This window comes from Odontesthes bonariensis, chromosome 15 (genome assembly GCF_027942865.1).
Source record: "Odontesthes bonariensis isolate fOdoBon6 chromosome 15, fOdoBon6.hap1, whole genome shotgun sequence".
NCBI classification, from domain to species: domain Eukaryota; kingdom Metazoa; phylum Chordata; class Actinopteri; order Atheriniformes; family Atherinopsidae; genus Odontesthes; species Odontesthes bonariensis.
Genome location: NC_134520.1, coordinates 2,468,168 through 2,481,819, shown reverse-complemented (window position 1 = coordinate 2,481,819; position 13,652 = coordinate 2,468,168). Strand labels below are relative to the sequence as shown.

The 13,652-nt window shown below is 45.8% G+C and overlaps 1 protein-coding gene across 2 annotated transcripts in view; it reads right to left on the bottom strand.

Moving 5' to 3' along the window:
* Positions 1-11,958, bottom strand: part of plpp3 (phospholipid phosphatase 3) — a 28,976-nt gene extending 17,018 nt beyond the window's left edge. Inside the window, exon 1 of one of the 2 annotated variants that reach the window (XM_075484632.1) lies at positions 11,426-11,958. In XM_075484632.1, the coding sequence (XP_075340747.1) occupies positions 11,426-11,564 (139 nt within the window). In that variant the 5' untranslated portion in view covers positions 11,565-11,958. The remainder of the gene's footprint in view (positions 1-11,425) is intronic. The other variant, XM_075484630.1, reaches the window with a different exon arrangement.
* Positions 11,959-13,652: the final 1,694 nt, after the last annotated feature.

Genomic DNA, 13,652 nt, shown 5'->3' with positions numbered 1-13,652 from the left:
TACTTAAATATTCGCCTTGTAGACCACATACTGGAAAACACTGTAAGAAATGCATTCAACATAAAATCTAAAATAAAAAGTCCTCTAAGGGAGCTTTGAAGCTAAATATTGCTAATATGTTTCTCTTTCCCAACTTATACACAAGGACTGAAAAAACATAGAAAAATAGTGAAAATAAAACAAGTTCTCTTAGAGTTCTATGGCCTGTGACCAAAGATGGACACCAGCTCTAAAATGCGCTCTCATTACAAACTATACAAACTATATTTCACTGTCATAATGGACCTAAAGTGTTTGACTCTGAGGATCTTAATCAGGCGGTGAGCTACTAAAACTAGCGATGCATTCCATCTATGGCCACAAGTCAAGTTCCCAAGAGGAAAAGCCAAGTAAAACACTGCCTAAATTTTTCTGACCCGGAAAATTGGAGGAACCTCGAGGAGGAACATGGCGGCCCCTTGCATAAAAAGTGGTTGTCGCTGCAGTTTGAAAAACTGTTTATTAGCCCGCTGTTTGCATGGACAAAAACATAACGCAACGTTTTGTTGCCGGCTCAACTTGTACTGAAAATAATAGGCAGGTTGGTCAGTGAGCGAACCTTGCTGATGTCAACTTCCTCCCTGCTCCGAGTTCCAATTTCCGAGGCAAATGCAACGCAGCATAAATACTCCCCCGTCCACACTCCGATGGCCATAAAAACCTATCTAAAAGTGTTTTGTTTTTTTTCCTTCTAAGCTACTTCATGCATTTCTGCTAATAAATTGCTCTAAATGTTAAACCCACTGCAGACCCGATAGACCAATTTTTGGACTGCTAAGCAACATTCCAGACTCTTCGTTCACAATATGCTTGATAGATATTTGTCATCTGTCCCATTCTAATGCTTAGAAATAGGAAAGCCACTTGAGTGGGGTGAGGGGATTAAAGTATTTTTTCAACTGTTTTGACATCTAAGAGTGAATGAAAAAGTCTCTGTCCTCGCTGCCTCTCTGCCGTGGTAAGCAGAGGGCAGAGGATGGAATGGTCGCTGAGCCAGACACCTGCACAAACAGTGTGCAGCACCAGGCTTCAGTAGGCTGCTGGTGGGCCCACACAGGGCTGGGCCCGGCTTCAGTGGTGTGTGAGAACCACGCTGTCCACACAAAGGGCAGGGCAGGCTGTGGGTGAGCATAGAATTACTGGAGAAAGGTGGGGTAGGACGGTCGACCCAACTTAAGACGAGTTGATTCCAGCGCACATACGTTTATCTGCTTGTGCAAGTCTTTCAGCTTAATGCCCCGGTGTGTTCGGCCACAATATAATACCTCAGACAAAGTGAGAGCCCTTATGTGTTAAGTCCATACATAAACTGTTGGGTAAACAATGAGCTGGGAGAAAAAAAAAAAGAAAAAAGAAATTGGACTGTACTTTCGGTTGCCCTTATCTGGACTGTCCTTTTACATTTTGCTCCATGCTTTCCCCCCACCACCATCTTACTTCACTCCTCCTACTTGTGGTGGAGGAATTCAAATGCTAATCAGGAGAAGTGGGAAAAAAAGGTCAGACACAGAGAGACAAAAACCCACACAGGCTAACTAACCGGTGCTTAAAGGCTAAACTGATCGAAGAGGACCATGGGAAACTCTGGAGCTGCCCGGCTGAATGACTGAAAAACTAAAGTGAGATCGAGCTGTTGACCATCTCGTCATTATCTATTGATAATTCATGAAAGCCTCTCAGTGTGCACGCTGCCCAGCCTTGAGATGCCAAGCTGTTTTGTTCTTCCCCCCGAGAACAGCAGGGTATGTGGACATTCTCCTCATACCACAGTCGGTCCATGAAGCTCTGAGCAGAAAATAAAACACGCTCAAGCGCCGACTATACGGCACATGTGAGCCTCGACTGCAAACAGCAGCGCGAGGAAATATGACCTCTTTTATGCCGAGAGAATAAAGAGCAAGTGACCTCGAGAGGGTCCTGCTGACCTGGAGAAAGGAAGACAGAGAGAAGGGGGAGTGCTGGAGGAGGGAGAGATAGACAGAAAGGGGAGAGAAAAAAAAAGAAGTGGGCTGGTCTATTGGCAAAGGCGTTGGTGCATCACTGAATTAAAAGACAACTATTTTACAACCTCTGTCATGAGGTCAGTAACACTCGGTAAAGCCTCAGGGGAAAGTTCTACCTTAGTTCCACAACTTAATCTGCTGAGATGCTTTGCTTTGCCAAAGATCTCGTGTGCTTTGCTCCTTGAGAGCCAATGAGCCTCATGAGCTATGAAGCCACCGAGCTGCTTTTAAACAGCACAAGCAGGCGCCGGAGATTAACTGGAGCCTAAAAAACCCCCCTCAATGGACGGATCGAGGAAAAGAGAAGGAGGGCCAGAAAGTGAGAATGAAGCAGAAGAAAAACAAAGCGCACATATCCAAAGTGGGTGGCTCTGCAGGTTTGGGAACAGTTCTATTTGTCTTATCAGATCCTGCTATGTATTTCACTCTCGCAGTCTATGAGAAGCCCTGCAGACCACTAAAGACTACTTACCACAGGTCAGAGAGAGGCTTTACCCTGGCTGGTTGAATCAGTGTTTATATGCAAAGGTCGCAGCAAGGCCTTTGTGTGCGTGTGTGCGTGTGTGTGTGTGTGCGCGTGTGTGCGCGTGTGTGTGTGTGTGTGTGTGTGTGTGTGTGCGTGTGGTCGCTGCACTTATTTTCCATCTCTAAATCCACTCACATGTTCATGCTCCGCCGCCGGCCACAAATCACAGCTGAAAAATCCGACCACGTGTGTATATGTGGTATGTTTGAATGTGTTTGCGCACTTTACCTTCATATATATTTTGCGTTTGTGTGTTTGCGTGTGACTGTCTGCGCCCTCATTTATGAGGGGAGGGAGATTATCCAGCCGGCGTCCGTTTGATTGGATTTGGAGTTAAATTTGGTAAAGTAAGTTAGCGGCTTTATTAGGAGTACTGGCAAAGCTTAGTCTGACATATGTATCCACGAATATATTTTTTCCAACACACTTAGTTAAACATTTAAATTTACATTTGGATGTATTTAAGCAGTTTTTATTTCAATCCAGTCCAAAGTCCCTCAGTCCTGTGGGCTGAGGATCAGCTTTGCCTATTCTTATGCCAGTTAAATTTCTGTGTCCCTTCAAAGGTTAATTCCCCTTGACATGAACTAATTTCCCTGCTGAACAACACCTGCGTGTCTGACCAGACTATACTGGCCAGTATATCCGGCTCTCACCACTCTCTCATCCCTCTGCCTCTCCATTGACATTCTAATGGGCTTTCATGGCTTTCAGGGGCAGAATTAGAATGATATCGTGATTATTGTGAGCGAGCCCGAGTGTCAGCAGTGAGTAAGAGGTGAATGGGAGGCGGAGCGGGGCAGAGGAAGAAGCATTGTGGTCAACACTAATGGAGGATTTCCTCCTCCTGTCTTTCCAACGCACCGTGTGACCTATCCTGAGAAGGAGTGGGAGAATTCTGAGGAGGGTTAGCGAGGGCAGAGGCTGAAGTGGGCTTTGACTCCACAGACAGGGCCTGTAAATCAATCAAAGTCAGTCCTCTTTTTCTCACCACGTTTTTTTAACAGATCAGATAGCTGCTATAGAACCATTGTGTGCATTTATTATTTATTAGTTTATTTGTATTACTTTTTAATCACACCATTGCTAGTTTAGGTAAAAAGTGTTTCCAACTTTGGATAAAACGCTTGGCTTCCTGTGCTTTAGGAGGTTTTCTTCACCGATGAATGAAGAAGAGCTGCTCGTTGCGATCGTGTTCAGAGCTTAAATCATGTTTTGACGAAATAATCATAGTAGTGCTTTAAATACAAAAGAAAATGGGCTTTTTTTCCCTGAGTTGCATCATCTTGTAAACTGAGTATCACTGAATTTGAGTTCTGAATAAAACCTCTTAACAACTTGGTCTGTGCATATGTGTATCTGTGCCTGTTTCTATGAACTAGAGGCCTGAGCGCATACATTTACCGGTACTTGTCTATTTGAGGAAACTCTTGATTTTTTGGACACCTCGCAGTGGAACCTGCGTCCTTAAAGGGGCCTACATTGCAAAACAGAACAAAACGCAGACATTGTGCTTTTGGTTATTTGATACATGTGTGACTTTTTGTGTGTAAAGAAGGGGAGGAGTGCCTTTGTTCATTTTCGGGCATGTTTCTAAGTAGTAGTTGCAGTATGTGTGTGTGTGTGTGTGTGTGTGTGTGTGTGTGTGTGTGTGTGTGTGTGTCCGTCTATGAGCGCGTTTTTGTGAGAATGATTAGCTTTTTGTGTGCAAACAGTGAGAGTGAGTGTATTTGATAAGAAAAAGAGAATGAGCGGCTCGCTGCCAGGTCCACTTGTTCGTGAACACTGTTTGGCCGAGACGAGGCCGGGATTAGTGGGAAGTGAGCTCAGCGGCAACAGTGTGTGGGAAGGTTTCTGTGGCAATATTACACATATGGTTCCCCCAATTGTCTTGTAATTTGACCCCCGTCTTAATATAAAACCTAACATTTACAGAGGGCACTTTAGCATCTGATCTGTGCCCAGCGGGGGTTTTAAATATGGCCTGCCAAGCGGATACCTTGGATGTTATCGAATGTGCCACACAGCCATCAGCCCACGGAACCACAAGCCTGCATAGTTAGCTTTATGCTTCGGTCACTGAAGCCACGAGCTTGAGCATGCGAGGCGTCCCAGACATTTAGGAATAGGTTAACTGAGGTGCATGACAGACGCTGGAAGTAGCAACAGGGCCAGGGGTCAAAGGTGAAAGATGCGACATTAGCTCTGGCATTGTACTGCAGCATACTAGGGCAGCAAATGTCACCGTGACACTGCCTATTATGCTGTATCTGTAGGAGTGTGTGTGCGGCTATGTGGCTGTTAAAGTGGATTACTGTGGTTCCACTGGCAACTTTGGTGAAGCCTCTCTCAAACAATTTTAAGTTGTCGACCACAAAGGGCTTTAAAAACGTCCTCGCAATCCAAATAAACAAACCCGGCTCCATAAAACCCACCCAAGTTTGATCCATTAACATAATCACTGTTTAGGGAAACCTACACTTATAAACACGTGCATGAGCATGCGCACACTGATACAGATGTTTGGCCCGAGATATTCTTTCTTTTCCTACTGCTGCTTGTGTCTCAAGCATGTAAAGAGCTCACAAACACGCAGACACACAGATATACGCATGAGTGGCTGAGGTCAGCAGAGTGGTGCACAGAGTGAATCCCTGTCCTTTTTCCTCCCTCTGCGTGAATGCTGCAGCAACCGGGGGGCCGCTGGCTGAAGCATGTGCTTACTCAGAGAGATTTTATTCACAGGAATAAATGCCTTTTACACACAGACGTCTGTGGGGACGCTCTCTGGGGGGGACTTTTAGCAGCAGGCACCTGCGCGGGCAGCCTCTGAATGCTGCTGTCAGCCTGTGGGAAACTGTGATGATGAGATGTTGGAGTCGGGACTGATCAACTCTGATCCACATTACCAAGTAGAGGTGGAAATGGAGTATGTATAACGTGTCTAAGAAAGCTCAGTTACAACTTATAGAGACAATGTGGGTTTAAGAGGGAGGATGAACATTCAGCTACTCAAATGAAGGGAAACCTGAGAAGTGCCCAGGGGCCAAAGCCGACTACCAGGCTGGTTGGATGGTTGGGCGTGTCTCTGTTATTGCCATAATAGCATTATTACCCCCTTAGACAAAAGCACGGCTGTTGAGAAGAAGGCCGAGGACTCTTTGACCCTGTCTTAATATAAGACAGGGTCTCTCTGGAGAATCCTCCCCTAAACTTCACCGTCTTCTTTCCTGTCTTCCTCTCATCTCGCACGTGTCACAGATGATGACAATCGGTGTTAAACTGGCGCGGTGGTGCGAATGCCACGCGTAGTTCTTTCCCAGTATAACGCCGAGCCTTTACAGTCAGTGCTCTTCTCTGTATGTAAACAGGACAGGGCTCAGTGGCTGCAGGGCTGATAAGGCACGAGCCAGTAAAGATGCTGAGCTGATTATTACACGGAGCTGAGAAGATAAGTGCAGCAACTCACAGTCCAGCCAACAATACAGCTGGAAGCAGCATCTGCCATAAACCACTGATAGATAATGAAGCGGCCTTGAGTACCCACTGAGGTGTGTCTTGATACCCTCTCATCTCTGCCCCATTCACTCAAGCCTCCTCCCTCCATTTCATCCTCCTTCCGTCTGCCACTGGCCCATTGGTCCTCGTTATCGAAACAAAGGGCTCTGAGACGCATCAAAAGGGGTATTGTTCTCTGTGAAACAGTGAAATTCTCCCTGACCCGCTAACCCCCAATCCCTGGATGCACACGGTATGAGCGCACACAAATACAGGGGACTGCAGCGGGTTATGCAGTAAGAGAAAGTGACAGACAGAGGGGCCAGTGTAACAGCAGGGGGGCCCAAGAAATGACACAGAGAGATGTAATGAGGCCCACAGCTGCACATCATCTGCTGCCTGGGCGCTCATTTACATTCAGGGGCCCGTGGCACCGTTGCTGGCTCTTTAAGCTCTGTGTCCTACTTTAGCAACAAGGAGTAAGTGAAACACATCACGGAAAAGACAACGTATACTGTGATGGACAGCCAGAAACTTTTGAAGAACCTCACTGCCCGCACACAGAGTTACATAAAATACACATTTACATTACTTGCTGCGAAACTTAAACACAAGTTCAAACACATGCAAGAATGACTGCTAACAACGGTTAATGGTAGGGTCCTGCCCAGTAATCCACAAGTGATCTAAATAAGCAGTCTGAAGGTGTTTATAGGGGAGAGATATAATCATAGATGCGCGTGGACAGAGACGGGAGAAACAGAGGCTTTACTACTCCTTTGTTGTCAAAGTGTGAACCGCAAGCCGTTGTCTTTGTTTTATCGTGCAATCTGATTGTTTGCCAGGACGGTGACAGTGAAAGAAGAGTTGAAAGAGATGAATGTGTCTGGTTTGTGTACCAGTATAAAAGAGTAACAGGCACATCAGTCAGACTGATGCCTTCGGCTTGCCCACGGGAGCCGCATGGGACACACACACAAACACCAACTGAGCCACAGATGCCTCGCACATGCTACCCACACCACACGGCTTCACCCTCCAGGCCCCACAGTCCATTTAATGACAGCTTGGAGTGCCCCCTCTCCATCACAAACCTCATGGGACACACATGCGCGTGCTCACACCCACACACCTCTAATCGCAGGCCTGCGCAGACACCAACCCCAGGGGTTGGTCTTTTAACTCCAGCAGGAACCAACAAGGCTGAATATGTTACAGACACATGTCTGCCATCAAAAACCCCTGCTAGTCTTCATCACTACACACACACACACACACACACATCTAAGCACAAACGCAGATTTGACATGCCATACATTCTTAGAGAGAGTTTGAGGCCACTGTTGCCCTCTGCTGATCTTTATCTTCTTACATAATGCAAAGATTCTCTGTCGCCTCCTTAAGAGTCCTAACCTCGCCTCGGCCCGCAGCCATGGGACACACACTAATGCAGCTCTCCACCTCTAACACAGCACAAAAGGCATGTGCAACACTTTGAGCAGACTATGCACATACTGAAAATTGATTTTAGCCATCTCACACACAGAGCAGTGCAGGCTTTGGTCCTGTGTGAGTCACTTGTCGGTCTGACCTCTTCACACTAACCCTGAAACAGGCAAAGGAACCAAGAGCATCAACATTTGGCCAAAAACAGAATACACATGACACCTCAGGACTTCTCTTCAGTGCACATGATTCCTCTGAACTGTCCCAAACCTAATAGCCACGAGCAGAAAGCAATTTGCTTTGGTGACTTTTGAAAGAGTAGAAACATTTAGGCTTGAGAAGAAAATAAATATACTGCCATCTCTTATGCTCTCTAAATCTGAACTCCCTTTCACCACGCATCTACTGGATAACCGAGAGAGCTTTTTCTCTGCACAGACTTGTGCAGAACTGAGAATATTTGCCCTTAGATTAAGGTCAGCAGCTTTTGATGGGAGCCTGTGTTTGGGTTTGTGTGTGGGGACCTCCCACTTGCTGTTTGATTACAGTTTCTTTGTAGGCAATTGGCAAATACCACTTATCTCTTGGTGTCCGAAAGACTGGTTTTCCAAAAGTGAACAATCCATTGGTTTAAATGCCATTTCTTTGCTACAATTAGTAAAATCAAAGGGTAATTGATAAATATTGCTGATTACATTTAAACTGCCCTTATAGTGTTATTTCATCTCAAGCCTTTCCCTTAATTTAATTACAAATAAAAAAATAAAAATAAAAATAAAATACTGTAAAAAACTGGAACAAGTGGAGAGAGAGAGAGAGGGAGGGGGGGTGTTTGACTGTGAGAGCAAAAAAAAAGGCAGGATTTCACTTCACAACCACACCTACCTCCGACCGACACTACCTTTCCGTTTCCCACCCTTTCCTGAGCTCCACGACGCACACACTGACACACACTCTGCGCCCCCTGGCTCACCCACTCCCAGTTGCACCAGATGTCCCATTGAGAGTTTTTTGGCTAGACGAAGAATTTGAGAAATTCTGGAAAATATTTGTCGAGAGGCTCAGGCTCCAAGTGGCCGAGGTCTGGAGAGGTAAAGGTTAAATCTCTCCAGCTTTAATGAGGGTGACTGCTGCGATGCTGTAACACCTCAGTGGTAAGAGTTTATTACAGACATATGAAGGTGATGCTCAAGGGCCCAGGTCTGAGGCTGATTCCCATGGGTTATGCTCTTAGCCATTGCTTATTGACAGTTACATCCCAGGAATCAGATGCTTGTGGGAAGGTGCACAATTCTGTGCCTCAAAGCAACTGGTGGAAACAGCATTGCCTGGAAAAGCCTTGGAGAGCAATTGAAAGCAACCCCCAGGGACTGGCCAACCCTTCTTTGCCTTCCCCAAAGATGCCTCGAGCTCTAAACTGTTTGCAAACCATGTCTGCGCACAAGCACATGCACAATGCATAATTTCCCTCTCATTGTGTAAAAACTTAATCAGAGTTTAGGTGAAGCCACATTTAGAAGTATTGGTTTCCTGAGAGCTCACGTGGCTGTCGCTTCACAGAGTGTTCTCACAATAAACGTCGTTTTAAACTGCACGTTTGAGGGCCGCTGGACAGTGTGTCGCCAGAAACGGGAGAACAAAATTCTGCCGTCTGCGGCGGACTTTGTGTATTTATAGCGAGCGTATAGTGTTTGTGAGCGCACTTCTTATACCGTCGTTAAATCCACCGCGCTGCCCTGGAACTCGGGCCAAGGTGAAATCAGCGCATGATCAGCTGCCAGGAATTGTAGCCTACTCAGGTCTCAGCAGCACTCAGGTCTGACGATATGTTTGCAAATTTATTTTTTATTTTTATGCATTATCTAGCCAATTGAATAAAGAGGAGTTGTGTGTGTGTGTGTGTGTGTGTGTGTGTGTGTGTGTGTGTGTGTGTGTGTTTGGGGGGGCTCTTTTTGTTGGTGTGTGACTCTTGTGCAGACTATCTTTGTGTGTGTTTTTAGCACCAGCTGGTAGATATGATCTAATTAAAGGTAACAAGATATTTATGCATCGGCACCTTTTTATGATGCGCACCCAACAAAGGCCATTTGAAATTGGGCCTTCTTCTGAGGACCCCCCCCCCCACACACACACACACCCGCATTCCTCGTTCCTGATCCAGACTCCACTGATACCCCCCACCCTACACCCGCTTTACCCCCAAACCGCTAAAGTGGGCCAACCAATAATCTCTGAGCAGCCAGACTGTGTTTAGCATGACAAAGGAGCGCCCATTTGCGACTGCATATTTACATGGATTGTGGGCGTTTATAAGGCAAACATGTGTGTGACATAACAAGTGTAGATATACAAGCAAAGGAAGTTGGTTTTCAGCAGGAAACTCCCTCCACATGTGCGGATGAAACAGCGTATCTCTCTGTCTGAGGTTCTTTAATAAGCCCGTTGGAAAACTTTGCGTCTGTCAGGCAGATCTGCTTCTACTTCACAACATTAAAGAGAGCGTGGAGTTAATCTGCACCATTCGCAACAGCCTGGCTAATGAAAGCCAGCTCCTGTGTAGCAATCTCACATATCCCCTTATTACTGAAGTTCGGGTTTTCTACCCTCGGAGCTGCTGGTGTGATTCCCACCTGCTCCTCTGAAGCCCGGTCAGCCACCGGTCCCACTTCTCAGTCCCACTCTCTCCGATCAGAGAGGCATTCCCCTGCCACAACACATGCTTAAGCAATTATTCCACACACTCTCCTGGACAGAGAGGGAGAAGGAGGGCGAAAAGGAGAGAAAGTAATTCGAAGTGGAGTGATCAGGGGCAGCTGGCCAGGGATTTGCCTGGTTCTGGGAGAGAATGTGTGGAAGTTAAGCGCAGCTCCCATAATCCCTTTCTAAAAAAGAGAAAGGAGAGATGGGGGGATTGAAAATGGGGGTGGGGGGCTCTTTTGGGGCTTGACAGCAAAATAACTGGGCTACAGTGACAGCAGCCAAAAACAAACCAGCAATCAAAGCAACACACAAGCACAGCACACTGAATCTGGACGGGACGCACGCAGAATTATAAATTAGGACCAACACAAACAAGTAGAGGCCACCAAGATCACCTCGGCTTCGGTGACACTTCCTCAACTATAGAACCGAAACCAAACAGCACCTAGATTTTTATTTTTTTACTTCAAGTCATCTTTCATCCGTGTGTCTGGGCAGATCGAGCTGAAGCCACACTTGGAGGTGAAGGGTCACACGGACAGGGTTATCGGAGCACAGGAGAGGGGGTCACCGGCTATTCTTAAGGGCAGTAAAAGGGCAGGTTACAAGACTTCAAAACATTTGTGCCCCAGGCGTGTTGGCAGGCAGCCGAAGCATCCACTGATCAGCCCCAGTGACACTCTGTGGACTTTAAAATGATCAATATATTAGGCGATGACAACACGCTTCATCTGATGAGCCACACACCTGCCAGTCAAACAAAGTGTGCAGCTTCATCTGGGGTTGATTTATGATCGACCGTATGACAAATTTATGAATGTTTTCAGTATTTTTCATTGTGAAATTACATGACGCGCGCGCGCGCGTGTGTGTTTTAAAAAGAAATCGTAAAAAAAACGCTGTGTGGCCAGTGTTTTGTTCTCCTGCTCGGGCTGGCGTGCTGGGAGTGGATGATAAGGGGATGCTACATATTAAGTTGTCTAACGGTTACATACAGCTGGCAAAACTTCAGAAAGCGATAAGGCTTTTATTGCCAACCATCGGAAAGCGCGGGCACCGTTTGGTTTATCTTTTGGTCCAGGTTTTTAGTGTGACTACAGTGAGCAAAGTGTGTCACATCTTTGCATGCGGCCCGTGCTGATGTACGATTAGAAAGTTCAATTCAAATTCAAAAACAGAGGGAACATCTTTCTTTTTCTTTTAGTGAACTCACCCAGTAGGAGGCAGAAGATGTCGAGCGTTATCAGCAGCTTCTTCTTGTAGTTGTCAACACCACTGTTGTTATTTAACGTCGAGGTGCCTCCGTTTCTTGTCTCTTGTGCCATTGCTTTCTCATAAATGTACTTTTGCATTTGAGAACTCGCCGCTTCAGCTCAAAAATCCCACACCACGCGGTAGGTGAAGAAGAAACTCTGTCGGGCTCAAAAAAGTCTTTGGAGAGAAATGTCCCAGCTCGGCGTTGTCACAGAGTTTCTGCTCTGCTGATGTCTCGCTGTCTCGTTTGACAAGAAGAAGAAAAGGGAAAAACAACCCCAAACCAAACACTTCAAAGCAAATGACTCTAATGTGCTGAACGAAACACCGCGCCACGAACTCAAGAAGAAAAAAAAAGTTGCCTCTGCGTCCGAAATCAGTGGAAAGCCCGCTCCCCTTTATCGGTCTTGGTTCAAACAGTTGGAGTGAATGAGAATTGCGCTGCGCATCGAGAGCCGCTCTATATCAATCCGTCTTCTCCTCCTCCTCCTCCTCCTCCTCTTCCTCCTCCTCCTCCTCCTTCTCTCTTCAAGTTCCACCAACAGCTTCAAGGTTCGGCCCGCCTCTCCCCTCTCTGCTAGCGATGAGCAGTCGCCTCCATCCCTGCATGGAAAACTTTTTCACACTGAACCGAAGCGGAGAAACTGAGCGCATGTGTGGGGGGAAACAGCGGCCGCTAGCGGCTGCCAGCAGCCAAACAGGCGCACTGTGATCGTTTAAAGTCAAGCAAATCATATTTATCACGTCTTCCTTGGCATTTGAATATTTTAATTTTTTCATATTTACAAAATATCACTTTTTCAAAATTTATTTGAAAAACTGAGACAGTTTGGAGCTACATCGACGCCTTTAATCCAATCGGACCCTTTATGAGACGATCGCCGTCACGTCTGTAGCCTACCACGTGACGGTGATGGTAAAACTCTCTATAAATGTGTTTAATGCCCATCCGACCGCCATGCCAGGCTTTGCGGTTCAAATAAACCTTTTTTTCCCCTCTCTCTCACTTTTTTGTCAGTGATAAACACGCAATTCACCCTTAAGCTGAACCAATGTGCAGAACGGGGACGCAACAAAGGCGCATATCTGCCCACTATTAGCCCGTCAAACCATAAACACTAACTAACGCTAAGTGTCCAGTTCAGTAAAACCAAGCAACTGAATAGGTTTATCAAAACAGACTTTACAATGTGTCACGCGCCACCTCCCCAGTGTGAGGAAGTTTAAAGGCTGATTACATCAAACCTACGGCGCCACCTACTGGCTGAAGAGGAGCTGTCCAGCTGAGCTTCTCCAAACTCATCCATCTAACACTTATGGATTCAGCACTCTCGGAGGATGTTAATTCAGTTGTTTTCTGTTCGTCTTTGTTGTTTTTTTATCAATCCCTCATCAGTGGTGGAGTAAAAGTTTTTCTTCAGCAATGTAGATCAATAAAAGCGTCCAAAGTCTAATGTAACGTACCGTTATGTAAAAGTACACAGGCACTTTACAGTTTTATATACTGGGATAAACCATTCAAGGTAAACACAAGAAACTTGTGCTAAAGAAAAAATGGACCAGACTCAGTGAATAATTCCCTATAATATAGATCAGTGAGCAGTGCTGACCAACATGTCATTGGGGTCATCAGGTGGGAACCACCAAGACAAATCGGAGGGGTTCTGATGATTAATGGCAAGACAGAGAGAGAGAGAGAGAGAGAGAGAGAGAGAGAGTCAGATAAACAAGTCTGTTTTGGTTGTTTTCTCCAATCTTTGAAATCTGGGTGAGATAGTGGGTGAGAGTATATAAATAAACGTATTTATGATTAAATGAAACCAAGTGAGAGGGAAAACCTTACGGAGGGTGAAGTTGGTTTTATATTCGACATTCGCCTATTTTCCGGCGGTGTAATTGTAATAGCATCACGAAAACAGCACCAATTAGCCTCAGGATGATATTAATTTGTACAGAAAAGTAAGACTAACATACCACAGGCTTTATCAACTCACCAAAGTAAGCAAGTCTGGCGAAAGAGTAACCGCGCCGAATATACTTCGAAGTGAACAACGGCAGCCAGAGCGCTTAGGGACCGCCGCAAAAGTGCAACGCCATTTTTTTTTATTTTTATAACTCACTGGATATTCAACCAATGAACACCAAACCACTTCTGATGGGTTTGTGAACTCACTATAAAGCTTTCA